Source organism: Ambystoma mexicanum, chromosome 5p (genome assembly GCF_040938575.1).
Source record: "Ambystoma mexicanum isolate Mex_15411 chromosome 5p, UKY_AmexF1_1, whole genome shotgun sequence".
In the NCBI taxonomy this organism is placed as follows: domain Eukaryota; kingdom Metazoa; phylum Chordata; class Amphibia; order Caudata; family Ambystomatidae; genus Ambystoma; species Ambystoma mexicanum.
In genome coordinates, this window is record NC_090930.1 from 295,728,141 (window position 1) to 295,742,611 (window position 14,471).

Consider the following 14,471-nt stretch of genomic DNA (forward strand, 5'->3'; position numbering starts at 1 on the left):
TGAAGGAAGCATCTTCTTTATGTATTTTGTGATGAGTTAAATGACCACAATGTTTCTTAGTGTCGGGGTCTCACTCGTGCTTATTTCCATCAACTCAGCCACAACTCCGCGTTGAGTATCTCAGTCATTCAAGCAATGACAATAAGCTCATATACAGACAGAAACCATCACAGCCTGCTGAACAATATATCTAAGAAACTATAGTAATACTTCCACTTCCCCAGCAGCTGCTGCCTACTGAGGTTTAATCGATGAAAGAGGTGGGTTTCACTGTGAATGCTCACCGTGCATTGCCTCTCTGAGAGTGGAAGTAACCCCCAAACCCATTGCCTCTTTAGCTCTTCCCCGCCGGTCCTACCCCACAGTTGTTGCTGTGCATGCCTCCGGTGTCCCCACTCAAGGAACTACCTACGTGGGTGGGAACAGCCCACTTCAACCGGCCAGAGTGTCATCAGAAACCTACACAGTCCCTGGCACAGCTCCATGCTTTGAGTCTCTCAGGCCACTCCTCACTATTGGGACTGGCTGTGCAGTGCTGACTTGTGCGGGCCTTCAGTTTCTGTGCTGCTCCTCATCCAATCTATTGGGGATGATGTTCTTCTTCCTAGCAGCATTGAGTGTGACCACCAGGGAGCAGGTCCCACTGTAGTAAAGTGGTGTGGGATCAGCAAGCCCCTCTATTCGTTTTTCCTCCTACTCCGTCCTGATCTCCAGGGCCGAATGCTAGGTCTTCCTAGGTTGCTTTGCCTAGTAGTGGCCCACTCCGAACCCCTGCCCTGGCCCATGCACTCGCCACCAACTGGGACACTCGAATGACACTGCTCCCTGGTGGTGAACTGATGGCAGCGGCCACTGCACTGGTGGTGCCTTTGTAAGAGGAGGACCCCTATCTCATCCATCTTCTAGAGCAGAGAAACTACCTGGATACCGACCCCAGCAAAAGCACAGGAATCCACATCTTGCCAAACCTTGGTGGGCCATCCAAGGCCATGGCCGCCACCCAGGAAGATTTTATATCCCCTTGATGCCCTTCCTCTTACTCAGCCTCAATCATTTTACTTTTTTCTCTAAGCGTCCTGGGCATGATACAAATCCCACAGCAACCTGGGGGTTATCTTCCTCAACATTCTATGCACCCCCCATGTGGGAGGACCCATGGTTTGACCCTGCTCAAAGCAGAAGTGAAGTAAGTCATTCATATTCACACATTAACACAGTACATAAATAGTTCATTTTTTTTCTTTTTAACCAATAGGGTGTATGTTTCTTTTCTCATTCATGCCCATAGCCCCTTGTACCAGTTGTAACCCGAATCTGGGAGCTAACACTCCTCTTTCAGAACAGAGCAGAGGTAGACATCAGTGTTCATCTTTACCTTTTAATACATTTGTTTCCTTCTTATGATCTTACCAAAGGGTCTGTTGAGGAGATGGCAGCTATGGCATGACGGGCACAGGTTGAATGGAAGATTGTAGACGCTGTGACACAGCACACAACCTCAAAACAAGCCCGGAATCAAGCAAAAGTGGTAACATATGACTGTGCCAGAAGGCATTGGGTCAGGATAAAGTGACAGAGAGCACAGTACCAGGCCTCTTGAGAGGGAGAGGTGGGGTTGAGAAATCTAGACGTGGGCATAAATCCAGAGAGAGGGGGCATGAGAGCCTCACCCCACAGATGTGTTAAAGAACTAGGCCTAAATATACAGAATGCAAAATGAAAGTAGGTTGGTTATATTAAGAAACCGGTAATTAGATTTAGAAATAGTGCATACTTTTGTTGCACTTATAACACTTCAATATCATCTATGCAGGTGCCTGAAAAAAAAAAAGATATTCAAAAGCTTTGGCAAATTCACAGCCAGGCCACCATAATCTGTTTGAATAAAACAGCTTCCATGACCATTGGCCTATTAGCACTCCCTTGACTACTAGTGGAACAGAATACCATGCTCAAAAGCAGGGAAAGGCTCAAGGGATCTCCAAAGGCTGTGAAAAACGAAATCCTGCCATACCCTACATTCAAAGCAGTGTTGCAATTGAACTCTAATAATGTTGGGAAAGAAGGAAAATTCATAGGTCTTAGGACTTGACCTCTCGAAGGCCTTAAACGCTCACCTGAGATCTCCTAAAAACTGCCCCTCCCAGAGATGTTTTCCCCACCTAATCTCATGCATAGTAGTTGGTCACACCCTTCCCCCTCCCAAAGAGTCCCACCCATTCATACTCCCTCACCCAAATGGGTTGTCTCTTCAATACCATTTACTTAGTGATCTGCCTACAAAGTTTTGGGAAACCGCACAAAGTCACTCCTTCTCCAAAACCATAATCCTCTGTACAACTACCCTCTGACAATAGACCATGAGAACAGCTTAAAAACAAAAAGCCCACACTTGCTCGACCCAAGGTGAACAGACCAGCATCGGACCAGGAGTACATTGGAGATAAATGTATGTGAATGGGTTTTGTTATATCCTGTCTGTCTGCTGCACATCAGTGTACGCTGTCGAATGTTGGTGAATGAACAGCCAGTAGGCAGTTCAGGAGAATGTTGGTTGCATCATGCCAGTGAGAGTTTGGTGAATGTCAATCGGGCCTGAGCTGTGACCGAGAGAGGATGACCGGTGGGGATCTCAGTGAAGTACCATCATGAATATGCCCACCCAGTAACTGAACTGTAAATCTAGACTTCCCTTGACCCTTTGGCCGACGTCTGATCTGTGAGAGGACTTCACTTCTATAGAGCGAGTCTTCTTGGAGAGTTAGGGAGCCCGGTATAGCAGGGTTTGAATGTATCAAAGCATCTCTTTCTGTGTTTGGACATCCCCAGGGATCAATGTGCAAAGGGATTAGGACTCTTGGGAAGAGTTGTTCTGAGCCTCAGTTAAGACGTGTTCCTCACATAACTGTGTGATTCTCCGGAGTTTCATTTCCTGGAGTAGTTTTTCCCTTGAGTGATTCTGGGGAGTTGTTTTTCCTCTAGGTGCAATAGATGACATTTGGAGAATGTTTTCCTCGTGGTCATTTCTTCAAGTGTTTGTTTTACAGAGTGTTACAAACTTCTTAACAATGTTGTAGAGAAAATAAAAGTGTTTGCAATTCCTAGTGCTTGTATGAAAACAATGAACATTGCCAGCTTTTAACCACGCAAATACATTTTTTAAGGATGTATAAAATGAATTTCTGTTTTTTAAATAAATGTTTGTGATATTATTTTACCTTTCAATGCATTAAATGTGCTTCCAAACAGAGTATTATGGTCTGAGTGACAATTTCTAAAAACGACATGATTGTTGGAAATGTTTGTTTGCTCTCCAAAGAGATTGTATCTGAATAAGACACAGTGAACAAAAGTAATCATAAATAAGTAGATTTCTCAGTTCATTTAAGAAATGTTTCCAAATACTTTGCTCCAAGAAAAACAAGCTTAGGAGGACGTATTGAAAAGCACTGCATGAAACAGAGATTCAAGGAAACTATGCATTGTCTGTGGAAAAAACTTTAGTTAAGACAGAGTTAATATGATCCAATTCATCGCAATAAAACCCCGGATATTTGGCGTGTCTGGGTTGTGACAACAATCTTAACTACCCTCTGTAAAAGTCAGCCAGGATGTCATTTCTGAACTCATGGCTGCTTCCTGGCATGATCTCATACGGTGTGCAGTCAAAATATCGAAAATAAAAGGTCGAAAGACAAAAATCTCGAAAAATAAATGTCGAAAAAAAAAAAGTCGAATTCCTCTTTTTTTAATTATATATTTATTTTGGGGTCCAGGAGTAAAAAAAAATGGGTAAAACAAAAAACAAAATTCGAAAAAAAACCGTCATAAAAAAATGTGACTTATTTTTCGACTTTTTTTTCCCACCATTTGACTTTCGAGCTTTTTGTTTTCGATTATATCACTATAAACCATCTCATACATGTACTCATGGGCATACATGGGATGACTCTCTGTTAAGATCGTCTTCACTCCCCACACCAGCCGAATTTCCTGGGTTTCGTTGCAATGAATTGGAACATCTTAACTCTACCCTCTCCAGGGCCCACTTCAGCCATGGCCTCTGTCCACGTTGCACCAAATAGTAATAATGACTGCGCCTGAGTGGCATGTCCACTCTTTCCCTCCTCCTTTCATTTCTGTGGTCAATTCCCCCCAAAAACCCACTGTTTTCACTTCGACACTGACGCCTATTACAACAGAGTTTGCCAATTCATGTTATAATGGGAAGATGCTGTTAATGCAAAGTCTTCCCCATCCCCACTGCCACTCTCCATGTGCATCCTCCGTATTTCTAGGTTTCCCCATCCCCGCACACTGTGTAAATCCTCCCTGGCTATCTCCTATTATCCCCCTTCACCCACCGCTCACATGATGCCTTTTATTATCACACCTTGAGAGTTTCCTGCAGGATTCCTGAGGGAATACAAAAATGAGCTGACATAACAGACTCTCCAGCTCGCTCCAAACTTTCTAACTACCCATGTGGTCCACCTTTCCCTTCCGCACCTCTTCTTAAATGTGGAAATATATACTTCCTGCCTCAAATTATCTATTTGAGCCCTTTTCTTTTTTAGTTTCGCTCAGGCAAAAAAAAAGAAAGTGCACTTTTCATTTCTGAAAAGCCTCAGTGCTGCGATGTAACAAGGGAGGTAGATAGTGATTTTTGGGTCCGGGGACACCACATCAAAAAGGAATATCTGTGACACTTTCTGCACACCTTGTTTCTGGTTTGGGGACATTTTGGCCAGCAGTTTTCATGCTATCTGTCTTCAATTGAAGTACATGATTCTCTATGGGAAAATTAATGGAAGTAGGCTGAAAACTTTTGTTTTGTGTTCTTAATAGCTTTCTAACCATTTAATGAGTTTTGAGCAACATTTCTAGTTTGGAGATGCCCATGTCAGACATATTTTATATGAACTTTAAGCCAAGTTCATCTAGCGAGTCAAAAGTTATGAGCAATAGAATGTTGGGAAAAGTCAATGCAAAGAGATTTTATCTTAACTGTAGGACAGAGATTGCAGCCCTATAATGTATATGTACACAAAAGACGAGTAATTCCTCTTTAGTGCGGACTTTGAAACTAGCTGCTCTGATGACACAGAACACAGAAGTTTCACCCTATGTCACAGTTTTATTCCAGAATTATGGAGCACTTTGTGACATGTTAGATAGCCAGTAATTAGAAAAGACTGTGGTACAGAGATGACACTGCTCGGTATCGCACAGGATTTACAAGCTGTATTGGATAGGAGCCAACATTCTTTTAAATTGGAATTTAGCGTTAGATACAGTGAAGTCTTCAGTAGGCATGCCAAATAGCAATAACTAGTAAGCAAGCCTTCTGGGTCTACAAGTCTATAATGTGGAGCTTTATGCCCATAAACATAAGAGTTTCCTCCCACCCACATGAAATTCAGAAAATAAATAACTTTCCTGTTCAAGGAGCACCTTGTTCACACCCCATAAGATGCACCCTGTAGGAAAGGTTATGCACTAAGGAATTTGTGAAGCGTGTTCTGTGCACTGTAGTACATGAGTTACTAACATTTAGTATTGGGGACAACATTGGGGGGGACATTGGTCACTAACATTTAGTATAGGGGTGAATTGAGTGGGCTACTTTTGTTAGGCCACTGGTTCTGAGTGTACTAATGTGCAGCAGGCACAAAAACACCACTGAATGATCATTGCCAGCTTCAGAAAAGAATGCAAAACCTGAAATGTGAACAGCAGTGCTTCGCGAGGCAGTGTGTGCAGTGTAACTGTGCAATGAGCCTTGAGAATAGAGGTTCGTTGTGTGGAGCAGGAAGAGAGGAAGGAGATGCAACATTATTGGGTGGCTGTGGTATGCAAAATACTGTCCAAAGGTCATTTAACCAGGCGCTGGAAAGTTGACTCCAACCAATATATTGGGCCTCATCACGAGTTTGGCGATAACCCTTAAATGCGGCGGTAGTGCTATTACCGCCGCATTTAAGGGTGCGCCAGATCATGGCTTTGGCGGTTTTCCCCCCAGCTCTGAGCTGGGGGAAATCCGCTGCAAATTTGCTGATTTTCGGCGCGATTACCGTCAGTGGGAAATCCGCCAGCGGTAATAACGCAAATTTTCCCCATTGGTCCTAATGGGGAATGAGGAATTCCCCAATGGAGAATGGGCACTAACTGTTCCACCAAACCCGTAATCCGGCACTAATTGCGCCGGGGGGTTTGGCAGTAGGGCTATTAGCGCCGGCGTTACCGCCCAACTCGTGATGAGGCCCATTGTCTTTTTTTTTATGACCCCCACCTACAGCCTTACTTACCCTTGTAACTCCCCCATAACCCATTTAGCACAGTTACATATTCAAAATTATCTCTAAATATTAACTATTCCATGATATCCTAAATATATGCTGGTAAAAAGTGTGGAATTATAAAAACCGTTTCTCCACAAACCATCTGATATGTCCCTATAACATCCACCAATGTGCAGAGCTCCTTTGCTTCCAGAGTCCAGGTGTGTGCCCTAAAATGCCCAAAGTAAAATGCATTAAAAAAAAAACGTATCTTTTGTGGGAGCGTAAAGGCAGTCTGGTGTTGTCCATGAGTGCGTTTGTTCTTATTTTAAAGCGAGCATTATTTTAATCTTGGTGTATCAATAATTTATAACATGTGAGTGCACCCAGGGTTTTGACTAATCTCTGAATCTTGGATCTTTTGCCAATAGTTGGGGCTGTTTGCCTATATGTAGGTTTGAAATCGTATTTGGGTGGATGACACACAGATGCATTTGAGGCTGGGAGTGTGCATGGTAGCAAATGTTCCTACTACGTTTATAGCAGGCGCTTGTGCCACATTTAAGATTTGAATTGGGTAATCAGACTTGGCCTGAATGGCAAAATGCATTGGCTCATCAACCTGAGCCTATGTCCCTAAAGACACTCCTTTTACAAACCTCCATGCCAAAAGCACGGTGCACACTTGTGTCCTGCTACATCTGTCTCCTGACATCTGCAGCACCTGTCCTTCAGTGGTAGAGGGCAGGTTCAGAGGTCACACATGCCTTTGTGACAATTGCTGAGACACCATGTACCTGCAGACATAGACTACATTATATGTCTGCATCTCGGGTCTAAAGCATCATAATTGTGACCCTATTCATCTGGTGTCAGGGTAAACTCTAAGAATTCACCATACCTGTTTTTGCTATGGTGACTGATAGGAACCCACAATTATTACAGCCACATGAAATTGGTATCATACAAGTATCAACCATGTGACCAAAGTCAGCTATGGAAAGCGATGTGGATTGATGGCTAGCCTGCCTGTTAGCACTTCACCAAGTAAGAAAATATGCAGACAGCTGTTCTTTTTGATTCTTTTGGAGGACATGTAACATCTTCAATCAAGCCTGGGAGCTCTCACCAGGAAATTTCCTGGGAACGATTCTTCAAAATGACACATGCCTAGCAAAGGCCAGCATCACATCAGGGTATTGCACACCAAAGGGCATTTGAAGCTGCAGGCTTGTGGATGGGTGGGGTTAGAGTAGCCAGAAAAGATTAAGGGGAACTGATAAGGTATTCGCCATCTTTATTTTCAGTGGGACTCTCTTTCCTTCCTGTCTCCTCCAACTCTTGTGGAAGAAAGCACAGTAGGTAGGATGCAAGAAGGCAAAGGCCACTTGTCACAGCTAAAAGAATTGGCTGCCTTACATCAAACTTGATTTTGGCCAATCTCCTGTGGTCTTTTACCTATATAAGGAAGTGGTCTCCCACCCCTTTGTTAATACAATTTGGACTTTTAGCAAGACAATAACATTTTTGGACCTCTATTGGGAGTTCAGGTCCTTCCAAAGTCCTCCAATTGTGAGGTGAAGATAGTGTGCTTCCAAGACAGAGGCACGCCCTGTCACCTAGAAATTTCAGGGACATTGGGGGTGCACTGCTGTGGACTAAGGCCTGCATTCACATATCTGCACAGGAATCAGGCTCCTCAATGTAGGTGAACTAACACCTGCAGGTGCCAGGGAAGCTCCTTGGACTGGGAGTGGAGAATAAGAAGTACACAGAGAGCTAAAGGTTCTTGAGGGAGACTCACAGAACCTTAAGAAGCCCAAAGAAGATTGTACTTCTGTTTCCGCTGCTTTGAACCATCCTCAATTTGATTCAACCATGTTGGAAGCCTTCAAACCACACAAGACTCTTGATGCTGCCTTTGGCACTATTCGCACATCTTTGAACATCTGCTTACAACCTAAGGTTTCGACACTGCAAGGTACCAGCAACACTCATCGCCACCCCAGTTTGTGCATTCGCTCACCACTGCGGATGCCTTTGAACTGCTGCAACTTCAAACAATGTATCAAGCCACCAGGATTTTCTCAGGAAGCCTCATATCATGCACTGCGCTCTTCTTTCCACCGCACTAATTAATTCTAGACTGGATTACTGTAACAGCCTCCTTGCGGGCACCACAGCTCTCAATATCCAATCATTACAAGTGGCTCAGAACAATGCTGTGCGCAATATTTTCATTCAGTCCCGTCGCACACACATTTCCAATTTCAGGAAAAAACTTCATTGGCTCCCTGTCAAACATCGGATAACCCATAAGATTTTAACCACGACCCATAAATGCCTTAGTCTCAGCAGTCCCACCTACCTGTCAGACCGCATAAGCATTAAGCCAAACGTCAGGAACCTCCGGTCATCCTCGGCCATTATTCTCAAAGAGCCAAAAACTATGACAGCTAAATTTGGAGGTACTACTCTTGACGCACAGGGACCCCTACTATGGAATAAACTTCCAGCCCAGATGCGGCAGATACAGAACTACACCGTATTCAAACGCGCCGTAAAAACATACTTTTTCAACATGGAATAAATTCTTTGACTTATCTCCTTCTCTGCTCTATACAGGTTACTCTATATGTTTGTCTGTCCTGTTAGGTTTCTATGTGCGCCCTGAGGCCTACGGGCATGTTGGCGCGTTACAAGAATTAAAATAAATAAAATAAAATAAAACTTATCTGCCCTACCAGTAACCATTATCTCGGACCAGCTCAACCATTAAACCTACCCTGGTAGTCTAATCGAACTACAATGCTCAATAGCCGCACTGAACTGCTTCGAACTTGACTCACTTCCAACTCATAGCCACAATAAACATGACTCACCACATTCAAACATAGTTATACATAGTTCGACCTGCAAGGACAACGCATAGATGTTTGAGAAGTCTCGTTCAATGGTGTTGTACCACCCAAGAACCAGAATAAGGTACTGTTGGGAGTCCTACACCCCCTGTCCACCTTTAGGACTCTGGAGACTGATAAGCCTTATTTTGTACTTGTTTCTACAAGAACATACCATTTTCTGGGGACTTTATTGCAATGACTTGCTTGTTCACCCCAGCTCAAATACCCAGAGTCCTGATACATATTTGTTCTTCATTTTCTGTGCTCTCTCCACAGGAGTGAGTTTTTGCTCGAGTTTTTGCTTTAGTTTATTTGCATTCTTGATGGATTAGTTCAAATACATATGCATTGGTATACAACCTTGATTGAACATTTTGGATTTTTTGCACTATTCCTATTTCGGTAGCAACTGTCATCACATTCACACCCATATTAAGAGTATAGCCTGCCCGCTTCCCACAATACCACAAAAGAGGGAGGAGGTATATCGTATGGTTGTGCCTGTTTCACCTTTCTGAATGGGATCACTGTTGGTTTGTAAAAGTGTGAGACTACTGTAGTGTGTAGTAAGCACTACTCATCTCTGAACTCCAGCAGAACATTATTAAATTCAACACAGCGTGATGTATGTTTGTAGATTTCTGAGATCCCTAAAGTAGAGGCACTGTTGGGCGCTATCGTGCTCAACATTGCACCAATACCATCCTCAATTAACTATCATTCCTGTAAATATGTACACACATTACAGTTTGCTCAGAACTCATAAACATAGATAATCAGCATAAGCCTGCACAGCATATTGTTGTTGTTTATCATTGTGCAGAGCACCACAGAACCTTATCCCTGGTTCTTTACAAACTAGGACCCACCAGTATGAGGCCACCAGGTACCTTTAAGTTGATTCTCAAGCCATGCCATCCATATCTAGGTTTTAGTAAAGCAGGAGTGTACAGTTGCAAGCCACTTTTATAGAATTGACTCCATTTGTAGACTTGAATATACAAGATCTTCAGACAAACAAAATCAATTTGTAAAATGTTCTTTTTAATATTTGGTGCATCTCGATGTGTACAATATTTCCTGCAAAGGAGTGGAATATGTTTTACTACCAGACAGCTGTAAATGTGGGATTATAGGAATCATGAAAGGTTTAAAACATACATTAACAGTAAGAGATGTAAACAAATTGATCCTTTCCACTATAGTTGAGTCACAGCGACACACTATTTTGAACAAACTCGTGTGATCTCCTCTGAATTTACCCATTCTATGTAATTCTAAGTATAACTGGAATCCCTTGATTATTTTACAGAACTGTGAATCCTGGATGTTTCACGTGTAATATGTCGTAACTGTTTCTCTTTGTTTTTCACTTCAAAGTCATTTATGTCTCTTCACCAAAAACCTCTTTCCGTTGATCTGACTGTTGAGAATGGACAACGGTTGAAAATCATCTATGGTTCTGCAGTGGGGTTTCATGCCATTGATGTGGACACCGGAACTGTGTATGACCTCTACCTTCCAACCCACGTAAGAGTCTGTTTTCTATAATGATTTTTGAATTGTGTGGTCGCAAAATTATGGAAATTCTTTAAGAAGCTAAAATGTAACTTGTTCTCGTGAAACACAGTATTTGTATCTCAAACATTTTTAGAGCCTGATGTTGACCACCAATGTGGCCTCTTCCCACTGTGTCCACAGTGGGATTGATATTTCTTTCTTTCTGGGAGAAGTAGCAGAGTGGGAAATTATTACTGCTGAACACATTACATTTTCATGTGCATGGGCGGGTCGAAGGGAGGTGGTTCCAAATCTGGTATGTTAGGACGCCAGATGCTCAACCACCACAAATCCTCTGTTGATGCAAAATATGAAGAGAAGGTTGTCTGTAGCTAAGCAGAGATGTTTGGATGGAAAGTAATGATGCAATTTTGGGCAATAAGTTCTTTTTCAAAAGTTTGTTTAAACTAAATGAAAATAATGAAAAAAAAAAAATTTGGGCAATGAAAAGTGGCTTACATTGTAGAAGGCGTATTGCACCATACAAAAGGAAATTGAACTAGTACCTGTTAAGGGCACATTTCACCTGGACACTGGGTCTGTCCTTGACCGGCAACAAATATGGATTTCCTTTCATAGATTTATCTGCTGCAAGCTATGCACATGGAGGACAAGTAAGGCACATGCTATCTGGGAAAATGTACTTGACAATGCTTGGAGGAATAACCCAGAAGGCCTGCTAGGAGAATTGGAAATACCAGCAAGGAAAAAGATGAAATGAAGCACATGATATTTTCAGGAGAGTAGAATTCCTGGCCTCAAGGGCCTCAAACATGTTCAGTTCTCAGTATATTCCTGTAGAGGAGCAGATGGGTATGTCACTAATAGACTCTGACCCCTCTGTCATTTTGTAACACCAGCAGAAGAGCCCTATGTGTGACACCAGGTACTGTCCCAGTACCACACCGGGTGTATGAGAGATGTTATGCACTCAGACAACTGTATCAAATGTGCTGTCACACTGAGATGGTGGGATGACATTGACATACACCTTTGGACATAGACAAGCTGTAAGTGCAAACTGACAGCTGCAGACTGACATCATGAAGGAAAGACACGAGGACGCACTGAAACGATATGCAAATACTTAAAGAATAAAGATGTAACGGAAGTGACAAGAGAAACATGTAATGAAATATGAAGAAATCATGTGCACCAGAGAAATAAGTGAGAAGAAGCTAAGTGAATGTCCATACACAGAAATACAAGGTAGCTAAAACATATAGAAGCTTGCTGCAGAAGAAAACATAATGTGACTAAAGTGGCCATGAGAAAACGATGGATGTCGGACTTGTGTTGAAACCTATCAAGCTACCTCAGAGACAGACCAGGGCTGCAGAGTCCAGAGACACTGGAAAAACAGCTTTGTGTGAGGAATAAAGAGGATTCTATTGGTCTGGGCTCAAGGATGCCATATCAAGGATTAATTGCAAGGCACAAAGGTAGTCAAAGAGGATAAGCCATGTACATAAGACATATTTCTCTTAGATTAAGCAGAAGCAAAAACATCTGCAAATGCCAAGTATTGGACCATCTCCCTCAGTATTGCAGTTCCTGACAGTATTTCCCATACAATGGAAGCAACTGCGCTGGCGCGACAATGTCAAGCTGTTCTGTGGCGCTTACGAGGATGGTTATCTCTTCCATACAGGTGTTTTACTTATGAAAATCTGTGTAGTGTGATGTGATTTATTGATTAGATACAAGCTAGTCCCTTGACAAGACTTATTTGAAATATTTGGAAACTGCATTTGAATTGTGGATATTCGAAATTGTATTGATATATTTTTAAGGGCAAATCTTTCTGTGCAAATGAAATGCTAATGCTTATGCAGATATAAATAGCTTGATACTACCATTTTACCTTTAAAAGTGCATCTCGAACACTGCATTGCTCCCGTTCGGTGTATTTCACATTTCAACCTATTGAACTACATTTCCCATAAGTATTGTAGTTCCTGACAGTATTTTCCACCCAACGGGCGCGACGGCTCTGGGGCGACAACGTGAAGCCGGTCTGTGGCAGTCCGTGGTGTACATCGAGTACACAGAGCTTTTTCCTAACTAGATATCTTTTGTTTGGATGCTTATGTAAGTACTGTTGTGTTACTTCTATCACTGCCCTGTGACTATATGCAGCCAAAGTGGATTGTATATACTATCATGTCTTTCTCTTACAATACAGATACACTATTATCACTTAAGGACACATGCCATGGTACTTTGTTGTTGAGCACCTTGAATAAAATAAAAGGAGCTAATATTATTCTGCAAAAACCAGCTACTAAACCTGACACAGTGTTCATGACTTATAAGCTAGTGTTAATTAACACCAGATCAGCAATCAAAATGCATCTGCTATAAATGTATATATTAAAGCTCATAAAATCAACATATGTATGGATACTGAGATTTGGTTTACACCCACATGTTTGTCTCATCTCCATTTTTTAGTACCTGATAATTATCTTGTAAAATGGGTGAATAGAGATTTACAACGTGGAGGTGGAGTTGTCCTTATCTGTAAAGACATTATAAAAATTCAAAATGTCTGCATTTTAAATTGGGATAATATTTCCCATCTGGCATGCTCCTACCAGATTACTCCTGATGATTCTATGAAACTACTTCTGTGCTATAGACCTCTGGGATTGGCTACTACATTTTTGGACAATATGGACACTTTTTTAGGGTTGGAGGCCAGTACCCAATCTAAGATTCTTATATTGGGAGATATAAATACCTGGTGCAATGCACCCGATTATAATGATTGTAAACATTTAATTGATATACTGGATTCTCATAATCTTCATATTCTTTCCACTCTTCCCACTCATTGAAGTGGGCACTGCCTAGATCCAGTTTTATCACGAAGGATCAATTTACAAGATGTAGATATTGAACCTATGAGTTGGTCAGACCATTTCATGGTCCGGTTTACCTGGTCTAGAGAATGGAATTTTGCTGGAAGTAATATACTACCCATATTAGAACCCTGTCGTTGAAAGAAAGATCTGGATCGCATCTCTGACAACGATCTCCTGAATGTTACCTCTACTATATGTAAGGGTGAAATAGGGGTGGATATTTATACAAGGCTAATGCGACAACTTCAAGTAAATTGTGACATCATTGCACCAGTAAAAGCCTCAAAATCAATATCGAGGATTAGGAACCAGTGGTTTGATGAAAGATTAAAGTGTCAACAAGCAGTTTATAGGAAAGTGGAAAAGAAGTGGCTTATGACTAGAGCGACCGCAGATCATGTAATAGCCAAACTGGCATTGAAACTATATAAAGCGGAAATTGTGCAGGCAAAAGCACAAAGCCTGCAAAAACAAATACATTTAGCAGCCAATAGACCTAAGGCACTATTTTCACCAATTAGAACTATTTCTAATCCTATCTGTATACATTCTAGTATGCCCTCATCTCCGAAGATGGCAAATACATTTAATATCTTCTTTCTCAATAGAATTAAGCAGATTAGAACCAACATTGATGGGCATTCAAATATGACCCCTTCCATAAGTAAACTGGATTCAACGGTAGAGAAAAATAATCATTCAACTTACTCCGGCTGGTAGAGAAACCATTGAAAATGTATTGTCACACCTCAAGCCAACTAAATGTGTCTATGACCCAATTCCAACATATCTGGCAAAACAACATGCCATCGCTCTGAGTGAACCTACTCATGTATCTATAAATGCCTCACTAGATGTCA

At 41.9% G+C, this 14,471-nt stretch overlaps 1 protein-coding gene across 4 annotated transcripts in view; it reads left to right on the forward strand.

Moving 5' to 3' along the window:
- NRK (Nik related kinase) overlaps nucleotides 1-14,471 on the forward strand; it is a 1,461,188-nt gene that overhangs the window by 1,252,593 nt on the left and 194,124 nt on the right. For all 4 annotated transcript variants that reach the window (XM_069612728.1, XM_069612727.1, XM_069612725.1 and 1 more), the window contains one exon: nucleotides 10,565-10,714. In XM_069612728.1, coding sequence (XP_069468829.1) covers nucleotides 10,565-10,714 — 150 coding nt within the window. The remainder of the gene's footprint in view (nucleotides 1-10,564; nucleotides 10,715-14,471) is intronic.